General features: G+C 36.0%; 1 protein-coding gene across 4 annotated transcripts; it reads left to right on the forward strand.

The window, feature by feature from the left end:
• Window positions 1–11,403: 11,403 nt before the first annotated feature.
• LOC105155515 (NAD(P)-binding Rossmann-fold superfamily protein) lies at window positions 11,404–17,220 on the forward strand. 4 transcript variants are annotated; one of them, XM_011071403.3, is made up of 7 exons: window positions 11,404–11,702; window positions 12,852–12,942; window positions 13,041–13,129; window positions 13,292–13,347; window positions 15,614–15,760; window positions 16,287–16,412; window positions 16,671–17,220. In XM_011071403.3, the coding sequence occupies exons 1-7, from the start codon at window positions 11,590–11,592 to the stop codon at window positions 16,949–16,951; spliced, it is 903 nt and encodes a 300-aa protein (XP_011069705.1). In that variant the 5' UTR covers window positions 11,404–11,589; the 3' UTR covers window positions 16,952–17,220. The 4 variants fall into 4 exon arrangements, with proteins under 4 accessions (XP_011069705.1, XP_088738356.1, XP_011069704.1 ...); XM_088882230.1 differs by having other exon boundaries at window positions 11,406–11,702; window positions 12,843–12,952; XM_011071402.3 differs by having other exon boundaries at window positions 11,406–11,702; window positions 12,843–12,942.
• The last annotated feature ends 3,761 nt before the right edge of the window (window positions 17,221–20,981 follow it).

Below are 20,981 nucleotides of genomic sequence, written 5' to 3' on the forward strand. Positions count from 1 at the left end.
ACTAGATCAATTCTTGAATATTTCGATTGTCTCCCGCATGCATGGCTGGTATGTGCCTTTTATAGGCCTAAAACACTTCCAAATTAACCTTTCATATCCCCAAGTGACTCCTTGGTGGACGTACATTCAATACTTGGTCAAAAATAACTAAAAACTATGCATTCTTGGTCATAACCGAGTAAAACCCATGCATGACCATGTGAATCCGTGAATTGGTGTATAAATGCACTTTGAATGTAGTTGAAAGGTCTCTTTTGACCACATGGCTGCACTTGGACGAATTGGGCTCCTATTGTGGGCTTCCTTGGGCTTGAATTAATGAAATTAAGCTCACATGTTGGGCCTCCGATTGTGACTTGATCCCATTAGCAAGGACTAAGTTGGATTGGGCTTGAATTACTTCTTGCATTCTCTTCAACCTTTCTCTTGTCATTGGCCCACTTCCAATGGTTAAATCTTGGTCCATTGGATCTTGAATTTCTTTTGCTTGTTGGACGCCCTCGATATTCCTATCAAGTAGTACCACTTATTTTACCCTTAAGCAAGATGGTCGGTGGAATCTAGGTTATATATTGGGTGCTCACCGATCGGTGGGAAAGGAAAATTCCGTTCCTATGATATTGCATGGTCCAAGACACAGGCATCGACCGCACTTCCTTTTCACCCAGCATACACATAAGTAAAACTCATATCGAAATCATATATTGCTAGTATGTTCTGTGCTAGGCGGCTTTTCTGCAACCGATATCGATTTTGGTCAACTCAAGGGACCCAGGCAGGTACCAACGTCCCGTCCATCGTTACATGCATGAAATAGTACAGGGAACCAACTTGCATTAATTGGACATACAGAAGCACAATCTGCAACAAGTATCTCTGTGAGAATACTAATTGGAGACAAGAACATCCAATTACAAATTCACTAACACTAAATGCTATTTTTGTTTAGTATTCGATCCACACATCTTAATCCAATTCAAGGTCATTCTCAACTTCCAAGTAATTGGAAGCACATTGTATCATCATTAAACCATCATGTCGACAAGCCTCAAAGATGTTAAAATTTTCAATTTATGACAAATAGAGTAGACACTACTGAAAAACATCTCAATAGAAAATTTCAATTTTTTTTGGTATAAAAAGCTAACTTCTTAAAGCAAATTGCACCGATTATCACGAACAATAAAGGAAAAATCAACACGACCAATAAACCAAAAATTCTAGTTTCGCGTTACCTTGTTGAGATTGAGATTAGCAGGCCAATCATTAAGAAGCTTATAGAAATAATCAAACATGTCAACAGAAGATTGGAATGTCTTTGGGTTGATGGTGGCTCCACCCGCTTCTTCCCCACGTAGTTACTAACTTCATTGCACAGATTTTCTACACACACACACACACACTATCACCAGTGTCAAATATGAAAGTTTGAATGCAGTATTTCTATCACATTCTATATATGAGATATATCAAGTGTATAACGTCACAAATTGTTGCAGATTTAAACATGTTCCATTGTGCAACGTGTGAATCAATAGAAACCTTAGGAAAATTCAAAATCGTCCAATAATTCATTGAAAAACTTAGCTGTGCAACAAGTGAAAGAATAGAAACATCAGAAAAAATTCATTGCAGTATAATAATTTACTGAAAAAAATTACTGTTGAATCGTACATACTTTTCAGTATACTATACTGAAAAAATTTCTCAATAATTGTACTACATCCATACCCACTTCTCAAAATTTTAGAAAATTCACTATATGCAATTTAATAAAAAAAAGTGGGAATTAAATTAAAAGACCACGAAAGAAATTCTCAGTAAAATTTACAGACTCAAATTCGCCTTTTTCTTTTTGCTCGACGCAGCGTATGGAACGGGGACTAAGCGGTGCGTGAGACAGAGATTCCAATAGCCCATGGCCAACTATTGACGCAATTGGTGAGCGACGATGGAGTCTGACAAAATGTGTAGCGAGTTCATCTTGACGGTAGGGGGGGCAAGTTCATCCTAACGGCAGGGGGGAGTCTAACGCGCGGTGATGACAATTCTGGGTGCTGGGGTTGCTAACCGAAAAACATGCCTTCCGTCTCGGCCGGTGCTGGCGATGCTCAAATCAGTAGAGTGAATGGGTGGGGAGAGAAGGGACTCAACTAGCGATTGAGAGGAGAGGAAAATCTGCAAAAGTGAAATTAGGGAATAAATTAATGGGCTATGGGCCTATAACAAATAAAAAAAATAGGTTCAGTCCACAAATATTGTGTTTTTACACCCAGTCAAGGTGTAAAAATATAAAATCAAATATTTATAATATTTCGGCCAATCTCGGGAATGGGCCAAAATACAAATCCAAACACAGTGCTTGATCTTTGCTTAAGTTCTACTTATTTGTTTACCATTTCAAAATTGATCAAATGATTGATTTTGATTCATTCCTCAAAATATATGGAGAGTGAAATTAATATTACTATTTGTCAACTTTTTCAGTGGATTGTGAATTGACTTCAGAAGTACGTGTTAAATCTTTCTTTGAGCTTTTTTGAAGTTTCATTGAGTTTCAGGTTTGACAGAATTATTACCTTTTTTAATTTTATGATTTACATGTACTCTTTGTTAGGGGGATATATATTTTTTCTTTTCTTTTGGGTACAATTTAGGGGCTTCTGATATAGTATATTGTCCATTATTTAGTTGGTGTCAAGTTACATAGATTTACATATCCGATCCATAATTTGCTTGATATGCTATGCAAGTATATGGATATATATTTAAGTTATTGTTGTCAAAATCCCTAAATGCCTTAGACCTACTTTCACAAGTAGAAAATAGAAAAATCAAAACCATCAATGCACAACTTAGTAGCTCATCTGTTGAAGTTGAACGTAAAAGAGAAAAATGCGGAACTCATGCAAGAGACAGAAGAAAATCAATGAGTACTGGCGAGCGGCAAAATTATCTTACAAGAAATCACTAATAGGCTATTGATGCTTTATTAATATTATAGATTTACATTTTTTTATAATTTCTATATTATTGGTAGAAATTAGTAATTATTTAACATGTTCTTTATTTTGTTAAATTTTTAATTTTGGAATAGATATTTTGTTTCATAGGCAACAATCCTATTTGAATTAGGCAATAAAAGTATAAGTGAATTTTACATTAAAAAAAGACTATGTGATTGAATAGTTGCATCATTAATTTCACAGTTGTATCTAACTATCCCGTTTCAATGTGAATTAGTGGTGCTACTTTGAAAAGTAGCAACATCTACACATTCGATATGTTTGCTTAATTTTTTAAATTTAGCATCATAAACTAGCACTTCACCCACACGTGATGTATGAACAAATAAAAAAATTTACGATAAAAATGTTAGAAAAAAAAATATTAACATCCCCTAGACTAGGCCAAACTATACGAACACTCTTCTTTTTGCAAAATTTCAGCTACACCCCCTAAGGTTATAGTTGTAATTACAACTAACTCGCTATTCAAATCTAAAACTTACACAAAGACTCATTGAAAAATATTACACTGACACACTAACACTCCTTAGGGGGTGCTTGTGCAAATTGGCCTAACCTTGAAGGGTGTCGATGTAATTTACCTAAAATGCTAATATACATTAATCAATGTGTTTAAATTACATATTTTGGTCAATTATAATACATTATAGCATCAAGTGAAAATGACACAAAGTGTGAGTTAGGGAAAAAGAAAGAAATTTATGAGAAAAAAAAAATAGCGGTAAGGTGAGAGAAAAAATAATTGTAATTGTAGATTTATTAAATATATAAAAATTTTTGGGTTATAATAGTATAGATACAGATAGACATAGATAACTATCAAATTTATTATGAAATAATTTTGTTAGTTTCCTAAGTAAAAATAAAATCATTATGAACAGTTAAAAGTAAAATAAATGATAGATGGGAAAATAACAACTTAAACAAAAAAAAAAAAAATTGAGATAAAAGATAAGGGAGGAAAAAAAGAATAAATAGTGGAAAAAATGAAAAGAAAAACAAAAAAAGAGAGAGCGACATTGATTTCATTTTATCTTTTTAAATAGAAGAAATTTTGTCAATATATATATATAAAAGCACACCTATATATTATTGATGCTTTATTAATACTATAAGTTTGATAAAGAGATCATTTTAGTTAATTAGCTACTTTTATATGCCCGTTGAACTAAATTCACATGACCTAGTGCTTGAAACTCAATTATTATAGGAGGAAACATAAGTAATGGAAGCAGAACCACTAATGCAAGATTTATCAGTTGCATCTGTTGAATCTGAACGTAGAAGAGAAAGACATCGAGTTTGTTATAGAGAGAGATGGCAATCAATGAGTGTTCAAGAGTAAGAAAATTTTCTACCAAGAAGACGTCAATATTATCAGATACAAAGAGCAAGTACTAGAACACTTGGAGGTGAAGAAATTTGAAATGGTGTCTCTTAAATCATTAGTTTGTGTAAAAAAAAGATTATGAACATAAGATTAGAACACTTTTTTTATTTTGAATAATCATTATTGGAACTCAAGAGATTAAAAATGAACATAATAAATACAAATTAAAATGTTTACAGCTTATTTGAGGGATATATATAATGATTTTTTCTAATTCAAGCACGTGTGAAGTTACAATAACAATAATGCACATGTCAACGATGATTGTCGACATGTGGACAAAAAGGCCATTTGACTATCTCAAATATACTTTCCCTTAAAATCAATTAAATTTTAAAATCTCTTTATAAGTCTCAATTTTGTTTGGATAAATTGCATGTGATGCGTGTCTAGATAATATTACTATCGTTAAAAAGTAACATTAAGTGTATTATTAATCTTTATATGATTCTATCTTTACAAGTTAGTATGTATTTCATAGCCAACAAAACATTATGTGCATTAGTAATTCTTACTTTCAAGTATTTGTTTGTCTTACAGCTAGAGGGAGAAGTCGTCTGACTCCTTTGAACTATACAATATTTCTTTCCAATATGGATCCAACTAACCAATATATAGGGTCTACTTCCGGCGCTCTTACTTCACTCAGACAAGGTACATACAATTATTAGTTAAACAAACTAATAAAATTGTTAATTTAAATTATCACATGTTTATATCTTTAAACTATTATATTAAGACCTTATAAAATTTTATTTTTCAATTTAATTTTTTGAATACTTTTTTGACATTGAAAATTGACGGAACTTCCCTAACACAGGTCTTCATAGAGTTGTTGGAACTAATTAATATATAAACAAATCTTGGTTGTATTAACAAACGTGATAACTTGAGCCATGATTTTAGTCGTAGATCAAGACTTAATTGTGCAAGAGATTTTCATAAAAGGCAACAAAATCCTCAATTATTGCTTCAAACTCCTATAATTTGCCATCATCGTCAGGCAAAGTTATTTGGTGAAGAGACACAAAATTTTTATTGTAATGGAGAGACACCGATGCCTTTAGAGCTCAATCTCTTTACCGATCAATCTGTTGAGGATTGGATATTTAGACAAAACATCCGGGCATTTAATCATGTCTTTTCATTTACTTCATTGGGTGCTAAGTTGGATGAAAATGTAGCTGGGTCGCCAAGGTGTTTTTGCCTTCAGAATTCCATGGTACTATATATCACAAGATTGGTACATTATTGCCCGTTCCCCTGAGACAAGACCAAGATATACTCAAATATTTATCTATGACAAGGAGCATGAGACTAAAAATCGATTATTGGAGAATGATAGTTTGGAAAGAGAATTAGTTGATAAGATTAAGCGCACACTTGATGCATATAATCCTTTTGTCCAAACATTATGCCAGCTTGCTCAACGTGATGATACACTTGACTTTAAGTTACTGATCAAGGAAAGACCTTTTGCACATAGTCAATACGCACTTCCAACTGCATCACAGGTTGCAGCTATTATAGTTGGTGGTGATGAAGTAGCTGTAGCTAAGAGGGATATAATTGTTCAAACTTCAAATAATTGGGGGTCAGCTAATGAATATCAATAATTTTCAAGCTATTATGATCCTTTGTAATATCCCCTACTACTTCCTTATGGAACATATGGATGGGACAATGACTTTCGTACATCTAATGGTACTAGAGTCACTTGTTGCGATTATTATGCATATATGTTGCAATAAATATTTAATATTAGTCATTTTTCATAGTTATTAGTAACAAATTTTAGTTCTCAAATTTTGTTATGAATTACATTAGTCAATTTTGTTGTGAATATTGAAACTCAAAAGCTTAAATTTATAAGAACACATCAACAAGAAATTAGAGTTGAATTATATCAAGGTCTTCAAGATTGCTTAAATGTTGGAGAAGAAGATGCTAGTTAATTAGATGAGTTTTTTTGTCATATAGTATATTTACTTTATTATAGGATGAATTTTCATTCTTCAATAAAACTGATTTAAGAAATGTACGCCGTACAATTTTGCCGTCATCATTCATTCAAAGTCCTCAAGATATGAATCATTGATACCAACATGCAATGTTAGTGGTTCAAAATTTTGGTAAACCAAATGTGTTTATTATGATGACATGCAATCTATCATGGGAAGAAATACAGAATGAGCTTAAGCCTAGACAAACACCTCAAGATCGGCACAATTTGTTGATTAGGATTTTTTGAGCCAAATTTGAAGAACTAAAGAAAGATATCTATACTAGAGGTGTTTTTGGAAAAGTTGTAGCACATGTTCATGTAATTGAGTTTCAAAAAAGAGGCTTATCTCATGCTCATGTGTTGGTTATCCTAAATGAAAATGACAAGTTGAATACACCAGATAATTATGATTGCATAGTTTGAGCAGGGATACTTGAAAAGGATGAGGGACCTATGTTGTATGAAGCTGTTATACATCACATAATACATCAAGTGGAGAAATGAATGTCAATGCTCCTTGCAAGAAAAATTATCCTAGATCATTTGCGCATTGCACCATATAAGGAAGTGAAAATAATTGTATGGAGAACTCGCGGAAGAATTATACATGGATCAATCTGAGGGATTTGTAGCTCATGGTAACGAGTACAAAGTTGACAAACTTGTTAATCTCTCTATGTACTTAAACAAGCACCCAAACAATGGCATGAAAAGTTTGATAAAACTATTCTTGCGTTTGGCTTCACTGTAAATGAGAGTGATAAATGTATCTATTGTAAGGTTAAAGGAGATAAAATTATTATTTTATGCCTGTATGTAGATGACATTTTGTTAATAGGATTATGTTTAGATATAACAATCGAAAAACCAAGTCATTTTCTAAAAAATAAGTTTGAAATAAAAGATATGGGTGAGGCCGATGTAATTCTTGGTATCAATTTAATTCGTTCAGCTAATGGGATAGCCATTTCTCAATGTTGACAAGGTAATTGAGAAATTTAGTTATTAGAACATTAGAATTGCTAAAACTCCATTTGATCCTTCTATGGATTTATTCATAAATGAAAGTGGTGTTCCGATAGCACAATTAAGATATACTAGTTGTCTCAAAGCTGGCTAGATACACTAGTTGTCCGGACAAAATCCATTAGGAAGCTTTGGATAGGGTATTAAGGTACCTGAAGGGCATGGTGTCACTAGCCATATATTCTGGCAAATTCCCTATTGTTCTTGAGGGATATAGTGATGCTAGCTGGATAGCAAAAAACTTCGGTAGTAATGGATGTTCAGGATATGTCTTTACCTTAGGTGGGGCGCAGTTTCCTGAAAGTCTGCAAAACAAACTTTGATTACACGATCTACCTTTAAAGTCGAGTTATATGTGTTGAATACGACTGGTACTGAGACAGAATGGTTATATGGATTATTATCACAACTTTTCATTGTAAGTCAGCCTTTTCCATCTATTATTGTACATTGTGATAGTCAAACAAAAATTGCAGAGGTTCAAAGTCGTAAATACAACCAAAAGATTGAAGTTTATAAGTTTGACATAATTTTAGACATTGGCTTTGTGGGAACAAAGGACAATGTGGTGGATCATTAGATGAAAGTATTAGATCTGTCACAAGTACAAAAGTTCAGATTGAGGATGGGACTGAAAACCCATCAGTGATATATCTACGATAGCAACCCAACCTTCTAAGTGAAGATCCCTCAATGAAGGTTCAATGTGGTATCAACAAGTCGCAAGATATATCAGAGCATAAAAAATAGACTGATACTTTGTATCTGGAGTCTATTCCCTGAAGTTTTGGAAGGTATTAATATTGCAAGTATAGTGAGAGTTTAACTCTGAATGAGGTCAAACCTATTAGACAATACGCTAGCAGTGCATCCCTAGAGATGCCCAACTAAGTGATTGCAGTTGTTTGGCTACAACTAAGGAATTGGGTTATTCTTGAAAATATTCATGAACAGAATTAGGATACATGGCCTAAGTGTCAACCCTAAAGATCAATACAAAACCGGTGGCTTGTTGTTACTGACAGATGTTGTCACATTCACAGGCTCAAATTCGAAACTTAGTTACATTTGACCTGGTGATAGCTGAGGTGAGATAACTTAGACAGTGGTTCAAACCAAAAGGTATCATTGTTGAAAGCAATCTATAGAAACTTGAGTTCAAATCTATAGATTTGTAGGGGATTGTTGTAATTTGAATAAATTTACATGTTAAATCCATAGATTAGAAGTAAGAAATTGAGAGATGTGGATATTTCATATAGGAAGATGAGGAAAATCGGAAGGACACTAATATGTATATAAGGTGAATGTGGGCGTGAGTGTTTTAACACTCAAGTTGTCCCACATTGAAAATTTATAACCAAAATAAACTCATTACATTAAGTTCAAGTCCAAGTTGTATTTGAAATGTTATGAAGACTTGAGTGAATATAGGATTGCCCCACACGCACGCGCCCCCATTGCCGCCTGCCCGTCTCGAATCCTGAATCGGGCTTTCGGGTAATGTCTCAAAATATATCATTTTGTAGCAGAAATATTTGAATTTAATTGGATATGAACAAAATCAACAGTTTTCAATCAAAATAGTTTTTAAATTGCTTTTAATACGTTGACAGGCCATTTTTTAACAATTCCACCTTTTCAGCCGTTTTTGGCCATTTTCTGGCGGATTCAACTAGAGGTTTAATGTCCGGCTTAAATCACAGAATTAATTGCTACTTTTGGTGTGCCTATATAAGGATATATCCACTCCCATTCTCAAACATATTAACACCTCAAGTCGGATTCTCTCTTCCTCTAGCTCTCGAGTTCTCTCTCTAATTCCAAGTTTTGAGCTTTAGTTTCGGCAAAAAGCTACTGAGTGTTATTCGAGGTGTTTGTCACTATAAGTGCAATACTGAACAAATTATAATCGTTTTATTCTGGAAGGAATTGCGTAATACTTGGTGCACTTTTGGACGGGACGTATAATTTCTTCAAGGCAAGCAGATTTTCTGCGATTCGATTAGTGTGTGCAATTTTCATTGGACCGAGAGTTGTCATGATACAACTCTCATTGTAAATTTTTCTTTATTTTATTGTAAAACAACATATCCAATTGTTAATTTCAAAATAAAATTATAATTGTTTATGCAATTTTCCCAACAGATTGGGCCCGATTCTAGTCTAAATAAATAGGTTGGGATTTAGGTCACAACCTTGAATAATATTTATAATTAATATATTTGGAATCATTTTTATGTGATACATGTATTTCTAGAAAAAAAAAAATAGTTTTGGTATGATAATAGTTTATTAGATATTTATACTAATTGTTTTATTTTCATTAAAAATATTATATTAAAGGTTTGACCTATTGGATCGAGAAGCAAAATACTTCACAGTCATACTATGATCAAACCTGCAGGATGAATTTCAAATTTTATAAGTAATTACTGGATTAGGGTTCACACCCAATGATACCACCCCGTATCCACCCCAAGCAGTCATAATATGCATACCACGTATCATCAATTCAGATAATGTACAATGTAGAGAGAAAAAGAGTGGAAAAAAATTCATCTTTTATCACTTAAAGAATAGTCGTCCTTCGTCTTAGGAATGTTTGCAAGTACTGAAAATAAACACTAATTAATATATATTGCTGAAAATAAGTTGAGATCAGTGTTTTATAACTTTTATTTTTGAACTGCTTAGATTAAATTAATTTTAAAAGTTATAGTGATTTATTACCGACTTCTGCAACTTATTGATAAAATTATAAATATTAAGTTATTTTCTAAAACACCCGAACTTTATTTTTTTATACACTTTTTAACTTTTGTTTTCAAACACTCTATACTCCCAACTTTTACTGTTATTTAACTAATAATTTTCTCTATACTTAGGCAATGTTTGAAAAAACTTTTACTTTTGGAGAAGTGATTTTTATAGAAAAAGTTGAAAGTTAGTGTTTGTAAAAAAGTGAAAATCAGATAAAAGCTAAACGGAATAGTCTTTGGGAAAAATCACTTCTAAAAGTAAACTTAATTGATCAAAAATCATTTTGTCCCTATGTGTTAAAAATATACTATTTTTTTTGCTTATTATTTTACTTGTTATTTGTCGATGACAATTATTTTTCTGCAAAAATAATAAATTCTATTTCGATTTGTATATTTCATATTTATTTTTAAAGTATTATAAAAAATGTGTTTAATCAAATAATAATATGTGAATGGAATAATATAATTAGATTATATAGCAAATAAAATATAAAAATTTTAAAATATTAAATATCTGAAAGTGTAAATTTGATTATTGTCAAATTTCTATTTAAAAACTCCAACTTCAACTTTAAATATGCAATTTTAAAAATAAATTTAAAATAATGGAGCTGAATTAAAATTATTATAATAAGGGTAAAGTAGTCAAAATAAAGTTGGATTTACTTACAAAAAAATCAAAATAGCTAGAAGCACCGTGGCTTTTAGTTTAAAAGCGTTTTTCTTAGCCATTTCAAAAGTAGAAGCTGACATTCCAAATACTTTAAAAATACTTTTTGGGAGCCAGAAGCTAAAAAGCACTTTTCTAAAGTACTTACAAATACTCCCTTACCCATTATAAAAATAGAAGCTATCGCAAACACCCTTTAGTCATTAAAAAATATTAGAATTTTAAATTTTCGATGTAAGAAGTAATCCCTCAATATTAATGCCAAAAATATTGATTTATTTAACTAATTAATAAGATAATAGAAAAAAAGGGTAAAGGAAGAAATGTGAGTGAAGTGTATAATTCAGAAAGTCAAAGGGGTATTTTGCAATTTTCGTTTCTTATTTTAGTTTTATACTAAAATCTTCAGCCAAACACGAGCACAGGAGTGAGTGCACAGCACCACAAAAAGATTGTACCAAACACGTTATTTTCTGTCCAGAAAACAGAAATTTAAACAATAATAATAGCGATTTTAAGGGGAAAAAGAAAGAAAAGAAAAATAGCAATCACATGCCTGAGCCTGACTGAATGAATATTCACAGCTAACTCTAATTCATAATTGCTGCCTAAAAGAGAATTCTCTCACTCAATTCCTTTGCTTTCACAGTTAATCACACACCAGTTGGCTGTAACTTCACCAGAATTGTAAAGGGTTTGGAGGGATGGCGTCGCTTTCCTGCATCGCCTCCATTTCCGCAGCTTCTTTGCAATCCAGGAGAGCCCTCTTCTCCTCCTTTTGTAGGAACCCGCATTTGCTTAGATTCTCTCACCCTCGGTTCGTTTCCTTGTCCTTTTTCCGCTTTTTTGTTTCCGTTTTCCCGTCTGAATTTGTTTTCCAATTTAATGTGTTGTGTGAGGAGGATGATAGTGAACTAGAGGTGGGATTAAGGGAGAATGTTTCGGATTTCTATTTGTATATTGAGTTTGTGTTTGGTTGTTGTTGCTCTAATTTGGAAAAATTGCAGAAGGTGAAGGTAATGGAGTTTTATCAGTTGCTATGTTTCTTTGTTCACCTAACTTTGGTGTTTGCCTACGATTCTTGCCGATAAATGGAATTTGGAAGAGTAGGTAGCTCTTTTTAAGTTGAAGTATGCTGTTAGATTAATAATTAACTGTTTTTGTTAGTATTCTTGAAAAACAAATAATTTCTTTGGAGTAGTTCTTGTTTGTTACCTTAAATGAGTATGATTATGCCTTTCCGGGGACTTATTTGGTTGGCACTATCACAGCTCAAAATTTGAACTTCATTTGCTTGAACTTCAAGAGTTAAGTTGTTGATTAATTTGCTAGGTCAGTGTAGATATTACTGAGAACAAAACCAAATTAGAATGGTTTGTACTTGCACCATTCTTGGGATGGCAGAATATTTGATTTTTATTAGATTGATATGGGTGAGTTCTTCTACTATTGTTTTCTCACACATCTATCGGACCTATATATATGGCAGTGATGTTGTCACTATAATGATAAGAAAGAATAGTATAGCTTACCCTTTTGGGCATTTCTCCAAAGATGTAGGACAAATGGTCAGACCATGTAATTCTTTGTTTCTTCATGGCATGATGTTGATTTGTTGCATATCATTTCTTAGTTTTTATTACCCTTTAACTATAGTTCCCATGGCTTTTTCCATATTATAATCATCATGTGTCATCCTCTGTCAAGTTCCTCTGGCTGTGGATCTTTTACTATCAAAATGTATCTAAGATTTTATTGAACTCCTTCCAATTATATCAAGTTGAAAATGAACCTGCCACTAATCCCTTGTTTCTTTTTCCATGGCATGAGGATTTGTCTGTACATCTACCATGTATTTACTGTCTGGCTACTTTTCTGTTGATTTTTTGGCTGCTGGTTTCTGCTCAATGGAATCTGCAAATATCTTAATTATTTCTTAAACTTCCACTTCTTGTAGATCATGCAGGGTTGATGTCAAGTGTAGCTATGCTGACTCTAGCATTGAGAGTTCTAACGTTGGTACGATAGATGTTGTGGCTGATGTTAAGACGGAGCGAGTATTATCTTGTGATCAATCTCACTGTTATACTTCAGATTAGAACTGCAGCTCTCATAACTTTGTAAAGTAACTGTCCCTTACCTGTTTCATTATCAGATTGTAGTATTAGGAGGCAGCGGTTTTGTGGGTTCTGCAATATGCAAGGCTGCAGTATCCAAGGGTATAGAAGTCATTAGTCTTAGCAGGTGCAACAATGTCTCACCAAGAAGCTTTAAATAATTTCTCTTGTATTATGAAAGTAAAGTCAATTGTTTAGTTCCCATGCCATATTATTGTTGATTATATGGATTTGCATCTTTCTCTGTGATGACATCCATTGGCATATTCTGAATTTTATATTTCAACAGGTCCGGCCGGCCTTCTTACTCAGACTCATGGGTAGATCAGGTCACTTGGCTGACAGGCAGGTTCTTGTTTCACTTTGTATCATAAGTATTTATAGTGCATGTTAATCATTCAAAAGTACAAGACAGGTATATAACAACTCTAGATCTTACTGAAGTTCCCAAGAAATTAGTCATATGTAACTACTAATTAGGTTTTGGTGAGAGGTCTTCTTGTTATGAAGTTGTGGCAATTCATCCTATTATTTTGAGGAGCTAAATTATGACTAGAAAAGTTGTTCAACCATTAGACAATGGCTAGTTTCTCAATATCCATCTTAACTTGAATCGTTGATATCTTAAAAAGTAGAAACACTTCATAGTATTTTAAGTTTTGTTTATAAATTTCAGATAATACACTCAGAAATGATGACTGATTTTCAATTTAACATTTCTTTCTGTATGGTTTCGATTCATATTTTGTAGTTGTTGGTCTTACATACATACATGAGTCACATGATAGAGTAAGACATCTGATGCCTAGACTTCCCAATATAGCCATTGTTTTTAAAGTATTAAGCTCAAGTCAAGGTGCACATTGGGTGGGGCTGGCCTAGGACCGGCACGAACCAGTGTGGAAAAGCCCGGACTATTACTAGCCCAATACTATTCATGGTCGATCCTGTGGTGGTCCTAAGCTTTTAATTAGGCCCCAATTGGGTCCATTTTTAAATACAAGCAGATCAAGCCCGGCACACGGACCAGCCCAGTTGAGGCCCGGTCTTGGTTGGGCCTATTTTGTTTTTATGTTTTATGAAATTGAGGTATCTTTAAATACTTAAGTTTATGATTGTTCCAGTCCAGGGGCGGGCCAACCCAGCTCGGTCCACTGCGCATCTTGAAGCTCAATCTATATGACATAGACAAGTTTGAGCTTATTTTCAAAACCATTTTCACATATCATGTTATTTGCACATTCCAGTTGTTCTTTGGAAGTTGAAAAGTAGAACAGAACAACTTCATTCAAATATATACATCTCATATTTGTCTTCGTCAAAGTGCTGCCAAATTTAGGAAATACTAATTTCTTTGTTAGTGAAGGAACTAGGTTTATATAACAAGGAGTATGTTCTATAATATATGACATCCTAGTTCCCCAATACTGAAAAAATGTCAATGAAATCCATTGGTTAACAGTCGAGCATTTAGCTTTAGCATACATACTAAATCTTGGAAAAGCTTCTGTGGCTGTGCGTGTTGAGATGGTTGTGTATTAGATTGTGCTGAAAAAGTATGGCCACCTTAAATTTTATCTAGACTATACGTGAAATACAGGAAACTTCAAAGTCATAGTGTACAAATCCAGAATTAAAATTTTAGCATGTGAATCAATTAATACTTAGCTCGGGCTTGGTTGATTACAGGAGAGCATGTGTTCTCTGCAAAAATTTATAACTGTACAGAATTTTGCTGTCACGGAGGACAAGAAAAACCTCAAGCAAGTGAACAAATTGAATTATTAAACCCAAAATTAGTTTTAGTCGATCTAAAATAGACAAATATGGCCCTCGCTAACGCCCTTTACTCTAAGAACTCCAAGTATTGGTCTTGTGTCGGTGGACTTCAACTAATATCCAACTACACTATAATTTTCCATGAAGCCAGATTAACTAATGTTGGTTAATGTTGGACATGTCATGCACAACTAGTAGTTTCAGTACAATGAACTCCTAGATCTCCTCATAAGTATGGTGAAGTAATATTACATTAGAGCTGCTTCGTAAGAGTAACTACCATTGCTATAATATATGTTAACATCAATATTTTTGAGTTTTAGCTTTGAAAACACTTGATTGTTTTAGAAGAATTTCCAAGTTTGCTGGTTATTTATTGGTTAGCTTAAGTTAATATGTAACAGTTTTAATTCATATATAATATCTTGTATTTTAATTAATCAATAAAATTAATGAGAAAGAGGAATCTATAAGCCTATTTACAAGTTTGAATACTCAAAACACTCATTTCATATATCTTTGAAGAGTGAATATTTGGTTTGGGTAAAAACCAAACAAACAATAATAATAAATACTGTGACAACAACAACAGTAGTAATGGTCTGAGCAGAATTCTGATCCAATTTGCACCAGGGATTCTCTGCTACAAATATACCTCCTTTGCCTTTTCTTTGTCTCCTTTTTCTTGAAAAAATTAATAATGATAGTGGAAACCTGTTACCACTTCCCTTGACATGCGCTCTGGATAAACCATTAGGTCATGACCAACAGCCTAAAAAGCTTCCTTATAACCTTCCATCTAAATTGTCAAAGTGATCATTGAATCATGTAGGAGATGTTTTTTATGCAAACTGGGACGAGGTGCTCGCTGGTGCTACAGCAGTTGTTTCCACACTAGGAGGATTTGGTAGTGAGGAACAGATGCAAAGGATCAATGGCGAGGCTAATGTGGTGGCTGTAAATGCTGCTAAAGATTTTGGTGAGTTTGTTCATTCTCTGTCCTGTTATTTTCGGATGGTAACTCACAGGGGTTCATATAATGTTCTGCAGTTATCAACTGATTTTTGGTTCTTATAAGAAAGCATCACATTTTTGGTTCATTTAGTGAGTATTTATATATTGATTCAGCTGTTCATATATTTTATCCCCAGATAAACTGTGTTACTTTCTTGTCTGCTATGTGGGTTGGGTTTGAATCCTCTCGAATGTTGTTTCACATGCAAAACTAAGTTGTAACAGAGCAGTTATTGCAGTACTGATTTCCAGAATTGTTTCCCCTTTTCTTTAGTTTTCTTGCTTCTGATAGTCGGGCCATGCACTAGTTTCCTTTGATTTTTCCAGTTGAGGCTTATGGATAAAGTTGAATTGAAAAAGTGTTATCTTTAGTTAGCTACATCATGATGGTTTAACTTATCACCGATTTACCCTTTTTGGATGGTTTTATTAATAGAATTTTCAACTTCATAATCTATGTTACAATAGTTATCTGTGTCTGTGCTCTACAGGTATTCCCAAGTTCATATTGATCTCAGTTCATGATTATAATCTTCCATCTTTTCTACTCTCAACGGGTTACTTCACTGGGAAAAGGAAAGCTGAATCGGAGCTTCTATCCAAATATCCAACATCAGGTTCTTGAAAGTTACCTTTATTCTTTCCCACCGATTTTGCATGGATTGATAGAAAGAGTGCAACTTGCAAGTAACAGAAGTCGTGGGATAGTTAATTCTTTCATCTTGTTTATCAAATATTTGCAAGTTCACTGTAGCCATATTTCTTTCTCCCCGGCCCACATAAGATCTAATTTTTTCGATTTAGACCTTCAGTTTCTTCTCTCGATACCATCTTTCTGATACAAAATTGATGGTCCTACGGTTCAACCTCAACAGGTGTTGTCTTCAGGCCTGGATTCATATACGGGAAGAGGAAGGTTGATGGATTTGAGATCCCTCTGGACCTGATAGGGGAACCAATAGAGAAGTTTCTGAATGCTGTGGAGAACTTCACCAAACCTTTGAACTCTCTGCCTGCCTCTGATTTACTTTTGGCCCCTCCAGTCAGTGTAGACGATCTTGCATTTGCCGTGGTGCACGCTGTTGTTGACGATGATTTCTTTGGCATCTTCACAATTGAGCAAATCAAGGAGGCCGCTGCATCAGTAAAGGTGTAAAAATTTGTAAGGCTTATGAATCCACCATTGTTGGAAGTGCCTACTGATACAACTTTACTATGAACTCAACTTATATGTCAACCTTAGACTCTCTTGATTACTAGAAAGAATTACACCCATTGGCAAGTTTACTGAAGAATCAACACTATGAGTATTCTTGTTGTCTTGTTAATGGTTGTAAGTATTCCTTTTTTTATTGTAGCTAATTTCAAAATGCAATTTATGCCAAACTCTTTTATTTATTGTTGAAGAGAACCTTGATGCCTCAATTTTTTGGTCTTTCATATCCTTCTAAATATTTCACCAAATTTTTCTCTCTCTCTCATCAACTTCAACCTTCCTAAGTTCCTATTTTTGAAAAGGTCAAAGCCAGACACCCCCAATGTTTGAGGTGTTTTGTATTTTGTCCCTCAATCATCTTTTTTCACATCCGACAACCCAATCTTTGATTTTTACAGCATATTGCTCCTTTTTCACTTTTCGGAGAATAAAATGGAAATATTCAGGGAGATGAAGACACATGCTTTAGGTAGACATAGGGTGAGGTAAAAATAATTTCATGCCCTACTTTAAAGGAAAAATAAGAAAAAGATTTAAAAATAATGTCATCTTCTTCCTTCACCATTGTTGATGACCTTCATTCGCCATTGTAGCCCCCTTCAACCGTTGCACAACCATCTTCGTCCAGTTCTTTCACCTCCCAAGGCAGCTTCTGCCCACCTCCTTCACCCTCCCCTTTTCTCACGAGGCACCTTCCGCAACGCGCACCATGTGGCTAGTAGCCCGCTGACTACTTTCGCTAATCCCAACACACTCCCGCTCGGCACTAATGCAATGCGCCAACAGGAACCGCAAGAAAGGGAGGAACAATCCCACAACAACAAATTGCACACGCGATTTCAGAAAGGAACTTTTATTAATGCTGAAAAATGCATATACAGTAAACAACGATGCTAGAGCAAGGGGATCGCCTTGAGGGGGACTCTAGCACGTCACTAGACCAGGCTTCTTGTACTCATTCCCCCCTATAATAGGCTTAAAAAAATAAATTTTAGTGAACACATAGATACTAAAAAGGTTGAAAAATTCACCTCATGAGGCCTAACGTCCCCTGACCAATTTAAGCAAAACAAAACAACGTAATAAAGTAAAATACAGACCAACGCCTAAAACTCTAAGGTTGCGGTAGTCCAGCGTCTGTCGGCGAAGGTTGATTGGCCGGCCATGTAGAATGGTTGAATGGCCGAAGTGTGCGTCAAGGGTGCCCGAGTGCGTGGGAAGCCCGTGACACCCTCCCCCATTTGAGATGGCGACGCCCTCGGCGCATGGGAAGCATGGTAAGCTTCAACAAGTGGTATAAACGCCTTAAGTTTCGTCATCCGCTCCCAAGTGTTCTCCTCGCTGCTGCATCCTCTCTATTTTACCAAGTACTCCGTGTGATCTCGCTTTGCGATACTCGTAACTCGATGATTCAGGATCGCTTCAGCCACCTTCTCCTTAGTCTTCGTCAATTCAAGCTGCGGGCGGCTAGGTTGATTGCTGGTATCGTCTTCCTTGTCTGCTGAGTATTTCTTCAATTGGCTTACATGGAAGACGTTGTGGGTTTTCCGCCAAGAAGGCAACTCGATCTTGTAGGCCACCATTCCAATACGCTTGATGATAGGTAAAAGGCCAATATACTTCTGCATCAACCAAGGATCTCTTCCCCTAGCTGACTTTGCTAATCTCGGGCCAGGAACCTTCACCATCACAAGGTCTCCCGCGTTGAACTCGAGGAAGCGGCGATTCTGATCTGCATACTTCTTCATCCGATTCTGAGCTTTCTCTAGGAAACTCCTTGTTATATCAACATTCTGCTTCCATTCCTGAGAGAAACTCCGAGCAAGAGGGGATCTCACACTTTGTGGGGTGTCAAGAGTGTGAGGGAGGAGCTGATGTTGCCCAGTGACGATTTCAAAAGCGCTCTTGTTGGTGGAAGAGCTCTTTTGAGCATTGAAACACAGCTGCGCGACATCTAAGAGCTTCACCCAATCTTTTTACATACCTCGCACAAAGTGCTGAAGGTAGTCCTCCAACATCGAATTAAAGCGTTCTGTCTGACCATCGGACTGTGGATGATAGCTCAAGCTCATACAAAGTTTGGACTCGAGGATCTTGAATAGCTCGGTCCAGAAGGCGCCAGTGAAACGGGAGTCTCGGTGGCTGACGACGTCCTTCGGCAGACCTCAATACTTGACAATGTCTTGAAGAAGAGATGAGCTGTCACTTCCGCCGTAACGTGTTGTGGGGCTGCAATGAAAGTAGCATATTTGGACAGTCGGTCCACCACGACGATGATAGTGCTAAGGTCTCCCACCTTAGGCAGCAGAAACATAATCCATAGAAACGCTTTCCCATGGTCTCTTTGGGATGGAAAGTGGTTGCAGCAAACCAACTTTCTTCTGATTATCTGCCTTGTCCTGCTGACAATCAAATAGGTGCGGACATAAGTCTCGACATCGTCCCGCATCTGTGGCCAATAGTAGGCCCTCTGCACCAAAGCATACGTGCGCTCCTCTCCTTGATGTCCCGCCCAAAGGGTGTCGTGGCATTCCGAAACAAGTAATTTCCGTAGGTCCCCACCTTTCGGCACATATAGGCGGTTTCCCTTGGTCATCAATAATCTATCTTCACTCCAAAACTGTCGAGCCTTGGCCTACTCTACAAGCCGAATCAGACCTTGCGCTGCGGGATCTCTCGGTAGCAACTCCTCTCGCACGGAGGTAGCCATCGCGCTAGAGGAGAGCGCTGCTGTCGAATCCAAACTCGCCAAATCCGCCCTGCGGCTCAGAGGTCTGCCGCATGATTGCTGGAGCCGACACGATACTCCAGCACAAAGTGAAACTTTGACAACAACTCCTGCCAACGTGCTTGCCTACTGGTCAGCTTCAGCCGCGACATGAAATGACTCACTGCAGTGTTATCCGTCCTAACCACGAAGGGAGAGCTCAACAAATAATATCGCCATAGTCGAAGGCAATGAACTACGGCTAGCAACTCCTTCTTATGCACCGAGTATAGCCGCTCAACATCCTTGAGTTTCCTGCTCTCAAAGGCAACTGGGTGGCTGTCTTGCATTGGACTCCTCCTAAGGCAAGGTCTGAAGCGTCTGTCTCCACCATGAATGGTCTTGACATATCTGGTAAGGCCAACATAGGATCTGTCACCATTGCTTCCTTCAAATTTTCAAAGGTGACCTGGCATTGGGGCGTCAAATTCCAAGTCTCCGTCTTCTTCAGTAAATCCGTCAAGGGCCGTGCTATCTCGGAGTAGCCCTTCACAAAGCGCCGACAATAATTGGCGAAGCCAAGAAATGAGCTCTAGTCATGAACATCGCTCAGTGGTCTCCACTCCTCAATAGCCTGTACTTTCTTGGGGTCCATCCGAATGCGTCCTCTCTCCACAATGTGCCTCAAGAAACTGATGGTCTCCCAAGCAAATGAGCACTTCGACACCTTCGCATACAGCTCGTGCTCGTGGAGTCTTGTCAAAACCTGCCACAAATGGTCTATGTGCTCAGCCAAGGTTCCGTTGTAGACCACAATGACGTTCAAGTACACCACCACAAACTCGTCAAGAAAACCATGGAGTACCTGGTTCATCAGGGTGCTGAAGGTTGCGAGAGCATTAGTTAGGCCGAAAGGCATGACAAGAAATTCGAAAGCTCCGTACCTCGTGACAACTATCGTCTTTGCCTCATCGCCCTCCTTGATTCGGACCTGTCAATAGCCTGATCTCAAGTCTATCTTCGTAAAGTAGTTCGCCCATCTCAAACGGTCGAAGAAGTCTGCCACCAATGGTATCGGGTACTTGTTCTTCACAATGATCTTATTCAGTACCCGATAGTCAGAACACATGCGTAGGGAGCCGTCGGCCTTCTTCTAAAATAGGATTGGCACTCCATACAGCGACTTAGCGGGTTTGATGATTCCGATCTCCAGCATATCCTTCAACTGCTTCCTAAGCTCCACTAGCTCAGGTTGCGACATCC

This window comes from Sesamum indicum, linkage group LG6 (genome assembly GCF_026168435.1).
Source record: "Sesamum indicum cultivar Baizhima isolate 11 linkage group LG6, ASM2616843v1, whole genome shotgun sequence".
Classification (NCBI taxonomy): domain Eukaryota; kingdom Viridiplantae; phylum Streptophyta; class Magnoliopsida; order Lamiales; family Pedaliaceae; genus Sesamum; species Sesamum indicum.